Source organism: Giraffa tippelskirchi, chromosome 7 (genome assembly GCF_054371585.1).
Source record: "Giraffa tippelskirchi isolate mGirTip1 chromosome 7, T2T-mGirTip1v1.2.pri, whole genome shotgun sequence".
Lineage (NCBI taxonomy): Eukaryota > Metazoa > Chordata > Mammalia > Artiodactyla > Giraffidae > Giraffa > Giraffa tippelskirchi.
This window is the reverse complement of record NC_137281.1, coordinates 107,980,111-107,992,419: the sequence shown is the minus strand read 5'-3', so window position 1 is coordinate 107,992,419 and position 12,309 is coordinate 107,980,111. Positions and strand designations below refer to the sequence as shown.

Sequence of the window (12,309 nt, the reverse complement as noted above, 5' to 3'; positions counted from 1 at the left end):
TAACATTTTTTCATTTCTTTCATACCTTTACTATTTAAATGTATTTTTCATTATAAGGTAACATAACTTCATTATAGTATAGTTTGGAAAAATATTACCACAGTACTATGACTTCCAACTCTACTCCTCTTAATATTTTGGTATTATCTCCTCCGATTGTGGAGAAGGAAATGGCAACCCACTCCAGTATTCTTGCCTAGAGAATCCTATGGACAGAGGAGCCTGGTGGGCTTCTGTCCATAGGGTTGCACAGAGTCTGACACGACTGAAGCGACTTAGCATGCATGCATGCATTGGAGAAGGAAATGGCAACCCACTCCAGTATTCTTGCCTGGAGAATCCCAGGGATGGAGGAGCCTGGTGGGCTGTCATCTACGGGGTTGCACAGAGTCGGACACGACTGAAGCGACTTAGCAGCAGCCTCCAACTGACTTCCTCATTTTCTTTTCCCCTGAAGGGAATCATGAGGTATTTCTAATTTTGTATTGTGATTTCTTTACTATACAACCATAAAACATTTTCAGGTTGCTACAAGTTTTCCTAAATATTTTTTTAAGTGGCTAACAATATTCCACTGAATAAATGCATTACAATTCATTTTATCACAACTCAGTTTATTTGATAAAAGATTTGAACAGATCTGTAACCATTCTCTTATAACTGGAAATGTGGATCATTTCTAAAACTCTGGTATTGTGGCAGTTTATCTTGAATTGTTTTATTATAATTGATTCTAAGAAGTAAAATTATTCTTTCAGAGAGGTTTATAACTTTATCAAACTACTTTCTAGGGAATTTGTAACAATTTTCAAAGTCAAGAGCAATGTGTAAGAATGTCAGTTGAACTGTGCACTCTACACACTTTTACTTTAATTTTTATTATTATTGTTAAAAAAAAAAAAAAGCTTTTTTGGCTATACTGGGCAACATATGGGATCCCAGTTCCCCAACCAGGGACTGAACCTGTGCCCCCTGCATTGGGACCTCAGAGTCTCAACCAGTGGACCACCAGGAAAGTTCAATATTTTTTAAAAGAGCAGTAGGGGAGAACTGCAGAAGTCAACAGTACTCTGCTGTCAGATCACAAGTTAGTCAAAATAGAATCACTAGCCAAGTAACTCTAGACCCAACTAGTAGACACAGTTTGCTAAATCTTTTTTGCCAACCTACTCTCTCCTTTATCCACTAATACGTAGAATTCTTTCCTTTATATGTTTTTTCTTATCCAACATGCCACACATTTTGCCACAAGTATGTACTTAGTGGTGAGTCTATCTGTATCTGTGTATGTACTTCACTGTGTATATATGCATGTATGTGTGTGTGTATACACCTCAATATAGTACTTTGTTTTGTTTTGTTTTGGAGGGGCACCTGGATTCTACATACTATTTTTAACCTACATACTTTCACAGGTACATCTGTGAGAGAAGTGATTTTTGCATTTTATTGTAAAAATGTCTGTGAATATAAAACAGTGAAGTCAGGGATAAAGGTAAACAAGCTAATTTGATAGGTGATAATGATTATGTGTGTGTGTCTGTTTATTATTCAGTGCTTCTTTATTTATTGAGGTACTGATTTTTCTCTTAACAATATGTATGTCATAAGGCTTTATCATATTTACTTCCCAACGAGTTATCCCTTTCTTTAATGCTGTCAAATTTGATTTTTTTTTTGGTGTGTTTGCCTCCTCTGTCTTTAGGTTAAGAGAAACTTCTCACTTAACCACTAACTTCCCAAACCGTGAACACTGAAGGACGCACGACATTGCCCTCTCTGGAACGGTCTAAAGCAAAGCTGTGTCTGCACTACAGGCCCAGATCCTGGCAGGCTGTAAAATTACCCTGGACACAAGATCAGAGGTGGGGCAGAGGTGCCAGTTCATACCTACATCAGCTGGAATTCCAAATTACCCACCCTTCTTAATCACCAAGGAAAAACCAGCTGGGGTGAGAGCTCCACACTGGACTACAGATGAGACCCTAGGTGGGCTACCTGTCTATCCATCCAGTGTCTTAGGAACTGTGGCAAACTGTCCCTTTCAGTCAACAGATTCTGACAGGCCCAGCTTCTCTAGTGTGGATGCTTCAGGTAAGACATCTGGCCGCATCTCAGTGGCCTTACACAACCCTGAGGGATGCTGGAATGCTGCACCACAAATGTGAGTAACAGTAAGCCCTCTGTCTTTCTTTTTAGTATACACACTTCAGCAGAGAAGCTAAAGAATTGGGGTTTTAATATTAGTCATGAAGAAGTGGGATTTCTGAAATAATAAAGGTCCAATACATACCTGATTTCGTAGAGGCTGTTGTGATGGCCGATCCCTGTGTGTGTGGCTTTCTCGAGTTATGGCAGATGCACCAGAATCTACATGAACTGACCCTACCGGAGTGGGCTGGAAAAATGTAACAAAAAGTCAATTGGGGAAAACAGGTCCAACTTAATACTGTGCAAAGGACAGCATCATTCTAATTCTAACAGAATAGTAGTCATTAGTATTACTATTATCATTACACCAAGGCCAGTTTCAAATCTTGCCTTCTCAACAGTTTGCTTAGCTACAAAAGGGAGACAGTTTGGTCCTCAACAGTTCATTGGAGAGGAGCACATCTTTGAAAAGAATAAGAACATCCCACAGTGACGACTGTTAGCATTCCCTCAAGTCCTTGGACCGTAGACTATAAGAGCAAATTCAGAAGTTTCCTCAGGCATTGGGCTCCAGTCTGACAGAAGTCAGGTACCTTAACAGCTTATCGAGTACCAGCTCCTGGATCATTCAAACTAAATTTCTTCTTAAAAACTGACTTGGGACTTGTCTGTTGCTTAAGAATCCACAGGTCAATGCAAGGGACACGGGCTCAATCTCTGATCTGGGAACTAAGTTCTCGCATACCGCGGGGCAACTAAGCCCTTGCACCACAAGTTTGAGCCCGTGTGCCCTAAAGCTCATGCTCCACAACAAGAGAAGTCACTGCAATGAGACGCCCGTGCATCACAACTGGAGAGTAGCTCCTGCTCTCCACAGCTAGAGAAAGCCTGCGCAGAGCAAGAAGACCCAGCACAGCCAAAAATAAATAAATAATTTTTAAAAACCTGACTTAAATTCTGGTATTTTAGGTCACAGTGGTCATAATCTTAAAAACACAGCAGGAGTAACTCCCTTACTGCTCTAGTGAGAGCAACCTATGGCATCACCCTGAAAAGGCTGGTAAATGGAAAGTCTACAAAGGAATGCTTTTTTCCCACAGATGTAGGAAGAAAGTCTGACAAGGGGTGAGACAGTGCTGGTCTGAGGGGAGGGGGGGAGAAAGAAGATACTTACAATAGGCCTCCCAACCCAATCATACGCGTAGTCAAAGGTGTAGCCTTTCCTTTCAAAGAGGTCTGTGAAGAGCGTCCGTAAATACTCATAGTCAGGTTTTTCAAAGAAGTCTAATCGCCTGACATATCGCAGGTAGGTTGCCATCTCCTCTGTTAGGAAAGAGGTTAAAGGCCATGCTCGTTAGCTGAATGCTTCCCGTGGGGAGAAGCTCTGGACCAGACAAGGAGTACCTGCACAGACTATTTGCCACTGATGTGTTTTGCTTTGCTTTATGGACCAAATCAAAGTGATAAAAATCTATCTTGATTTAAATAACAATAAGAGAAAACGTAAATTTTTTGGAGAGGACCTTTATCTAGAGATACTAAGTAAGACATGGTTTCAACCTCCTTCAAGGCTCCAGTAGCACTGGCTGGAGGGTCCTATTGGCATCCTACCTGGGAAGTTTTCACAGAGAGCTTCAATGGGAGTATTCCTTTTGGTGTCACCAATTTTTTGATATCTTTCTTTTAAGGTATCAGCCTGTAGAGAATAAAGAGAGAAAGTTACTTGGAAAGAGGTGCTAAGTATGGGAGGTCCAATATGTCTGGGGACATTATGACTGTTTCACTCAAACTGTCAGGGTTTATTAGATAGTCTCAATTTTTTTCTAATACTGACAAATAAAAAACGTAGTAGAGATGTACATTTAGACATGCACAGAACATCTGCTGTTCTGGAAAGCTTTACTGGCAAATATATTTAGTAGTCTCAGATAAACAGCATCAAATGTAATGGCATGAGGGACTAGGATAAGAAAATAAACTCTTAACTGTAACAGCTTAATAATGTCCCATGGCCACTAGGGTTCAAAAGCGATTCAACCTTCTCTTCAATCAGCTCTAGATAAGATTAAAAATATTGCTAATCCATATGAGTGTACCTATAGCTGATTCCTGTTGATGTATGACAGAAAGCCAGAAAATTCTGTAAAGCGATTAACTTCAATAAAAAAAAAAAAGAAAAAAATATTGCTAATCCAAATGGGGGCAAGTAGATAGAAAACGTTAGCTATGACACAGGCGTGGCTAACAGACAGGTTTGCTATATGTCAGTGGCTGAAAGTAGCCAAGTCTGGCTTGCTTAAGACTGTAAACAGAGGGCTTGTGGAGCATGGACCAATAATGTGGTCTCAAGGGATCTGCATGAGGGTCTACCTAGCCTGCCGATCCCAGCTTTAAGCAATTACGTTTTGAAGTTATGCTAGGGACATTTTAAATCTACAACTACCCTAAAATGACTCATGGGTCATGAGAAAATTTCAAACAATTAATAATACAAAAATGCATTGCTTGGTGTATGATGAACAAATAGGATGTGAAACTCTATTTGACAACTGTCAATATCAATGAGAAGGTATGCAAGTAGGAGAAGACCATGGAGGAGATGTTAAGAGAAGAATTTAAAGGGAAAGAAATAAAATCCTCCCAAAGGAAAGGGATAAAAGCCTCACTTTTCAGCACAAATGTCCAAGAAAGCACAGCAGAATGAATCCTTCAGGCCTCTGGGAGGGAGGGAGAGGGTGTATGGTACACAAAGCTACTGATAAAGTTTCTTTCCATACTAACGTGTTGAAGTAAATTACAACTCAAACAAGTCTTGCATTTAGCTATCTAATGGGTCTTAGAATGGTTAAGAAGCTCACCATTTCCTAGTCCAAGCAGCTAGAGGCAAAGGGTAATCATTATAATGGTTTTAACTATAATTAATAGCTAACCCTGACACAAATGCACTGTACTGACACCTACCTAAGGAAGGGTATTTAAACTATCCATTTCACAAGGAACAGCTATTGTATGCATAGGCATTTATTCAATAAAACACTTGAACAGCAATATTAAACCTGGATTTTCGTTTTAGTTCAGGTGGGTTCTTGGCCTATACAGGACAAACACGTATTTCCCAGTTCCCGTTACGGGTACACCTAACCCTGCTGGCCTTGTGGTAAAATCTGTAGAAGTTGCTGTCATTAATCTGTTCCATAAATTCCCCAACGCAATGGGAACACTATTCCTGCTACACAGTGGTAGTGCAGAAGGAATATCAACACAGAGAGAAAAGCAGCACTGGCAAGGCTGGGAGGGGAAGAGGGAAGAAATTACAAACACAAGGAAGAAGGATTCAGAAGGGGAAGAAGACAAATGTGGGGAAAACAGAGCTTCCCAAGCCCAGGTGAGTATTTACATTACAGACTAACGTAGTTCCTGCCTCGCATCTCTGGAGATGATCATCCCCTCTGTGCTTCTTATAGCATCAAGTCAGCCACCCCTTTCATTATCAGCTAAGTATTTCAGCAAAGTCCTCCACTAAGCACTTCCAAGGATACCTTGAGTCCTTGCCAGGGAAGGCTGCCTCGAAGGAAATACATGAACATATGGCCCAGGGCTTCCAAATCATCGCGCCGGCTCTGCTCTAAAAGAGAAGACAGATCACACATTATGTTTGCAGTTATTAAAGCAGAAAGGGGTGCAAACCCAAGTAATCCCTTCAAAAACCCGTCTGCTCTGGAAAGGCTCTGCTTACTAATCCTCTGTATATCTAAATCAGGGGTGGTATTTTAGATCAAAACCAAAAACAGCATGTACTTCCTTTGCTTAGATCTGTTACTGGCAAGTAAATACCAAGTGAAAAGAGCAAGTCTAAACTAAAACCCAGTCCAACTCACTGAACAGTAGTAACTACTCACTCGATGCTGTCACCTTCCTGAAAGTAAGATACTTCCTGAAAGTAAGAAATAACAAACGTTATTTCTAGTGCATGAGCTACAACTGCTCTTTGGTTACCATTGTGAAAACTGAGCAGCAGATGGAGTAGCTGAGGCTGTTAAAACAGTCCATTCTGGCTAGGCCTGCAAAGACCCAAGCTGGAGAATGCCTAGCATACGTGTGTGTGTGTGTGTGTGTGTGTGTGTGTGTGTTAGTCGCTCAGTCATGTCCGATTCTTTGCGACCCCATGGACTGTAGCTTGCCAGGTTCCTCTATCCATGGGATTTCCGTGTGTGTGTATGTGTGTGTGTGTGTGTGTGTGTGTGTGTGTGTGCGTGTGTGTGTGTGTGCGTGCGCGTGTGTGTGTGTATGTTACTTGCTCAGTCATGTGACTTTTTGCAACCCCATGAACTGTAGCTCACCAGGATCCTCTGTCCATGGGACTTCCCAGGCAAGAATACTGAAGTGGGTCGCCATTCCCTTCTCCAGGGGATCTTCCCAACCCAGGGATCAAACCCAGTTCTCTCACATTGCAGGAAGATTCTTTACTATCTCAGCCACCAGAGAAGCCCAGCATACATGCCTAGTGCTTTTTATTCATTTGACACTTAAAATTTAGTTTAATGTAGGCGATCATCAAGGCATAATCCTCAGCTCCATTCTATTTGTACCACAGCCACCTTAAGAAAGACCTAAAATGTATTACTAAGGTGCCCTTTATGGGCACATAAACCAGTATTCTTGCATTCAGGGAGATTAGAATGTAAAACAAGTTGCTGGATTTTGCTTTCTTTTCTTTAAATTGGGAAGATAAGGGTGATAAAGAATTGCAGAATAGTTAATTAAAAAACTGTAACTACATCTCAGAAAACATCCTATACATTCTTTGGCTGTCAGGCAACAGAAGTAGCACATTCTTCCACTTTTAATTTGCCAATTATAATTCATCTCAGACATTTTATGTGTTTATTGTTCAGAATCAAGTCCGGGGCTTTATCAAAAGAAATGAAAGATGTAAAAATAAGGGGCTACCTTCAACTTGACTTTGTCTTCTTTGTGTAGAAAGTAAAACCCAAAAGAATCAGGGAGGCAGGAAAAGCTTCTCAGGTAACTCAAAATACAAAAGCACAACACATTTAACTGCCTCCTCTATCATAGGAAATTCGCATGGAAAAGAGTGAATAGTACTCTACAGTGTAGATGAAGAAAGAAAAGGCAACTTTCTAAACTGTACTTTGAAGGTTTTTGGAAATGATGTCATTTAATGGGAAGGGACAGCACCCTGACAAGAGATATAAATAAAATAAAATTGAGTTGATACACAGCAATCAAAATAATCCTTAAAAGAACAAAGTCAAACAGCAAGGCCACCAGAAGCTTTTGACTTCAGATCTTGTTAACAGATTCTGTTAACAGAACCTGAAGATACACACAAAAAGAAAGAACAAGCAGGGTGAATTGAGGCCTCCCACAAAGCAGGGCAGACAGAGAAACCACACCCTGCAGGTTCTCACACTGTATCACACCTACTCATCACCTCTCCATTTTTACATCTACTTCCTGTAAGGAGGCCCCCTTAATAAAAAAAAAATCCAGGGACAAATGGTTGTATTTTAGATAGTTGAGCACTAGAGGGCGAAACTCCCCACATTTTGAGTAATTGTTCAGACTACAGAAACAAGCCCAACTTTTCTTCACAGCAAAACCCATTATAAAATGAGATTAAAAAAAAAATTAACCCCCCTAAAATATACTAAACACATTTAAACTTACCAGAATGAGTAATAAAATAACTTTTCAAATACTGAAAATCATGAAAAAAAAAAAGCTGTGAGATATCGGATGGTAAGAAAAATAATGGTTCCTAAGTCAGGTTATCAAGGTCTTCGCCTATTCTTTTCCATTAATTTATTAATCTATGCAAAATCAAGCATGGCGAAGTCACCTTTTGGGCCTCAATTTCCTCATCTGAAAACAAAATGATTGATTTAGATACTATAAACAGTCATTTTCCACCTCTAAAATTCTAAGATAATCTATAATTTAAACCGTCATGCTTCTGCTTAGTTGCATCTGACTCTTTGTCACCCCATGGACTGTATCCCACCAGGCTTCTCTGTCCATGGCATTTCACAGGCAAGAATACTGGAGTGGGTTGCCATTTCCTCCTTCAGGGAATCTTCCCCACCTAGGGATCAAACCCATGGCTCCTGCATTGGCAGGTAGATTCTTTATGACTGAGCCATCTGGGAAGCCCCAATTTAAATCATAAACGTCTTTAAAAAAATGAGGGTGAAAAACAGAGCCAGGCTTTATTTCCATACTTCTTTGAAGACTCCATATTCGTTCAATTCAGTATTCCCTATACCCTTGTTTTTTCATGAAGGTTATTTTTATTTTCAAAGAAGAAAGATTTCAATACCAGTGAGACCAGGAGGACACAAATTCATCCACATCATAAAGGCTTCATCCACATCATATTCACCCATATCATAAAGGGCCACCCAAGACGGATAGGTCATGGTGGAGAGTTCTGACAAAACGTGGTCCACTGGAGAAGGGAATGGCAAACCACTTCAGTATTCTTGCCTTGAGAACCCCATGAACAATATGAAAAGGCAAAAAGATACGACACTGAAAGATGAACTCCCCAGGTCGGTAGGTGCCCAATATGCTACTGGAGATCAGTGGAGAAATAACACCAGAAAGAATGAAGAGACGGAGCCAAAGCAAAAACAACACCCAGTTGTGGATGGGAGGGTGATGGAAGTAAAGTCCGATGTTGTAAAGAGCAATACTGCATAGGAACCTGGAATGTCAGGTCCATCAATCAAGGCAAATTGGAAGTGGTCAAACAGGAGATGGCAAGAGTGAACATCGACATTTTAGGAATCAGAGAACTAAAATGGACTGGAATGGGTGAATTTAACTCAGATTGACCATTATATCTACTACTGTGGGCAAGAATCCCTTAGAAGAAATGGAGTAGCCATCATAGTCAGCAAAAGAGTCTGAAATGCAGTACTTGGATGCAATCTCAAAAATGACAGAATGATCTCTGTTTGTTTCCAAGGCAAACCATTCAATATCACAGTAATCCAAGTCTATGCCTGACCGGTAATGCTGAAGAAGCTGAAATTGAACAGCTCTATGAAGACCTACAAGACCTCTTAGAACTAACACCCAAAACGATGTCCTTTTCATTATAGGGGACGGGAATGCAAAAGTAGGAAGTCAAGAAATACCTGGAGTAACAGGCAAATTTGGCCATAGAGTACAGAATGAAGCGGGGCACAGGCTAATAAGAGTTTTGCCAACAGAATGCACTGGTCATAGCAAACACCCTCTTCCAACAACACAAGAGAAGACTCTACACGTGGGCATCACCACATAGGCAATACCAAAACCAGACTGCTTATATTCTCTGCAGCCAAAGATGGAGAAGTTCTGTACAGTCAGTAAAAACAAGACCGGGAGCTGACTGTGGCACAGATCATGAATTCCGTATTGCCAAATTCAGACTTAAATTAAAGAAAGTAGGGGAAACCACTAGACCATTCAGGTATGACCTAAATCAAATCCCTTACGATTATACAGTGGAAGTGAGAAATAGATTTAAGGGACTAGATCTGATAGAGTGCCTGAAGAACTATGGACAGACATTCATGACATTGTACAGGAGTCACGGAGCAAGACCATCCCCAAGGAAAAGAAATGCAAAAAGGCAAAATGGTTGTCTGAGGCGGCCTTACAAATAGCTGTGAAAAGAAGAGAAGTGAAAGGCAAAAGAGAAAAGGAAAGATATACCCATTGGAATGCCGAGTTCCAAAGAATAGCAAGGAGAGATAAGAAAGCCTTCCTCAGTGATCAGTGCAAAGAAATAGAGAAAAGCAATAGAATGGGAAAGACTAGAGATCTCTTCAAGAAAAACAGAGATACCAAGGGAACATTTCATGCAAAGATGGGCTCAATAAAGGGCAGAAATGGTATGGACCTAACAGAAGCAGAAGATATTAAGAAGAGTGGCAAGAATACACAGAAGAACTATACAAAAAAGATCTTCACAACCCAGATAATCATGATGGTGTGATCACTCACCTAGAGCCAGACATCCTGGAATGCGAAGTCAAGTGGGCCTTAGGAAACATCACTGCGAACAAGCTAGTGGAGGTGATGGAATTCCAGTTGAGCTATTTCAAATCCTAAAAGATGATGCTGTGAAAGTGCTGCATTCAATATGCCAGCAAATCTGGAAAACTCAGCAGTGGCCACAGGACTGGAAAAGGTCTGTTTTCATTCCAGTCCCAAAGAAAGGCAATGCCAAAGAATGCTCAAACTACTGCACAATTGTACTCATCTCAGACGCTGATAAAGTAATGCTCAAAATTCTCCAAGCCAGGCTTCAACAGTATGTGAACCATGAACTTCCAGATGTTCAAGCTGGATTTAGAAAAGGCAGAGGAACCAGAGATCAAATTGCCAACATTTGCTGGATCATTGAAAAAACACCAGAGTTCCAGAAAAAATCTGCTTTATTGACTATGCCAAAGCCTTTGACTGGGTGGACCACAACAAGCTGGAAAATCCTTAAGGAGATGGGAATATCAAACCAACTGACCTGCCTCCTGAGAAATCTGTATGCAGGTCAGGAAGCAACAGTCAGAACTGGACATGGAAAAACAGACTGGTTCTAAATTGGGAAAGGAATACTTCAAGGCTTTATATTGTCACCTTGCTTATTTAACTTATACGCAGAGTACATCATGTGAAATGCAAGGCTAGATGAAGCACAAGCTGGAATCAAGATTGCTGGGAGAAATATCATTAACCTCAGATATGCAGATGACACCACCCGTATGGCAGAAAGCGAAGAAGAACTAAAGAGCTTCTTGATGAAAGTGAGAGAGGAGAGTGGAAAAAATTGGCTTAAAACTCAATATTCAGAAAACTGAGATGATGGTATTTGGTCCCATCACTTCATAGCAAATAGATGGAGAAACAGTGGAAACAGTGAGAGACTTTATTTTTTTGGGCTCCAAAATCACTGTGGATGGTAACTGCAGCCATCAAATTAAAAGATGCTTACTCCTTGGAAGAAAAGTTATGACCAACCTAGACAGCATATTAAAAAGCAGAGACATTACTTTGCCAACAAAGGTCTGTCTAGTCAAAGCTATGGTTTTTCCAGTAGTCATGTATGGCTGTGAGAGTTGGACTATAAAGAAAGCTGAGTGCCAAAGAATTGATCCTTCTGAACTGTGGTGTTGGAGAAGACTCTTGAGGGTCCCTTGGACTGCAAGGAGATCCAACCAGTCCATCCTAAAGGAGATCAGTCCTGGATATTCACTGGAAGGACTGATGCTGAAGCTGAAACTCCAATACTTTGGCCACTTGATGTGAAGAGCTGACTCACTGGAAAAGACCCTGATGCTGGGAAAGATTGAAGGCAGGCAGAGAAGGGGATGACAGAGGATGAGATGGTTGGATGGCATGACCAACTCAATGGACATGAGTTTGAGTAAACTCTGGGAGTTGGCGATGGACAGGGAGGCCTGGAGTGCTACAGTTCATGGGGTTGCAAAGAGTTGGACATGACTGAGTGACTGAACTGAACTGAACTGATAAAGGCATCCTTTCAACCAGTCAGAAAGATGTGCTTGGTTTATCTGCATTGCATGCTTGATTTTAGGTCAAATATATTTCGTTGAAGGAAAGGAGCCAGGTGACCCAGTGTCCTCACCCTAACTTCAAACATTAAGGAATATAAAATGGGCAGGTTTAATCAGTTGGAAGGTGACTAATCTAATGCAGTAAATGTCAGGTTTAATGCTTCCCTTGTTTTGTGCCCTTGCAAAATTAATAGGCAATTCTCTCCAGTTCAATTTGAAAAGATACACTTCTTTTTTCCATTAAAACATAAAAGAAGCTACACATTTGAAAACCAATAGGATTAGAGTTCTTACAGAAACCTCTCTGAGTCTGAGACCATGGCCAGAGAGCTTAAAGGGCATGTGACAATCACCTATATGTATTCTCTATAATGTGGACATTACAGACAAATATGGTGACAGGCTGGATCTGACCTGAAAAAAACCTTGGAACTCAAGAAGTCCACATGTGGAGCTAAACTCAAAAATTCCAGCAGAAATAGCTACACCGAGAGATAAAGGAACCCAATCTGATGACAGTATATGCTTAAAACATATTTTGTTGAATAAATGGTTAACTACCATTACACAG

The 12,309-nt window shown here is 40.6% G+C and overlaps 1 protein-coding gene across 50 annotated transcripts in view; it reads right to left on the bottom strand.

Annotated features, from left to right (window-relative positions):
• The window catches only part of CSNK1G1 (casein kinase 1 gamma 1), a 165,457-nt gene that overhangs the window by 31,207 nt on the left and 121,941 nt on the right, over positions 1-12,309 (bottom strand). For all 50 annotated transcript variants that reach the window (XR_014058837.1, XR_014058835.1, XR_014058836.1 and 47 more), the window contains 4 exons: positions 5,691-5,776; positions 3,763-3,847; positions 3,326-3,474; positions 2,294-2,398 (listed from right to left, as the gene is read on the bottom strand). Coding sequence is in view for 47 of the 50 variants with exons in the window: in XM_081507406.1 (XP_081363532.1) it covers positions 2,294-2,398; positions 3,326-3,474; positions 3,763-3,847; positions 5,691-5,776 (425 nt within the window). In the remaining 3 variants the exon portion in view is untranslated. The remainder of the gene's footprint in view (positions 1-2,293; positions 2,399-3,325; positions 3,475-3,762; positions 3,848-5,690; positions 5,777-12,309) is intronic.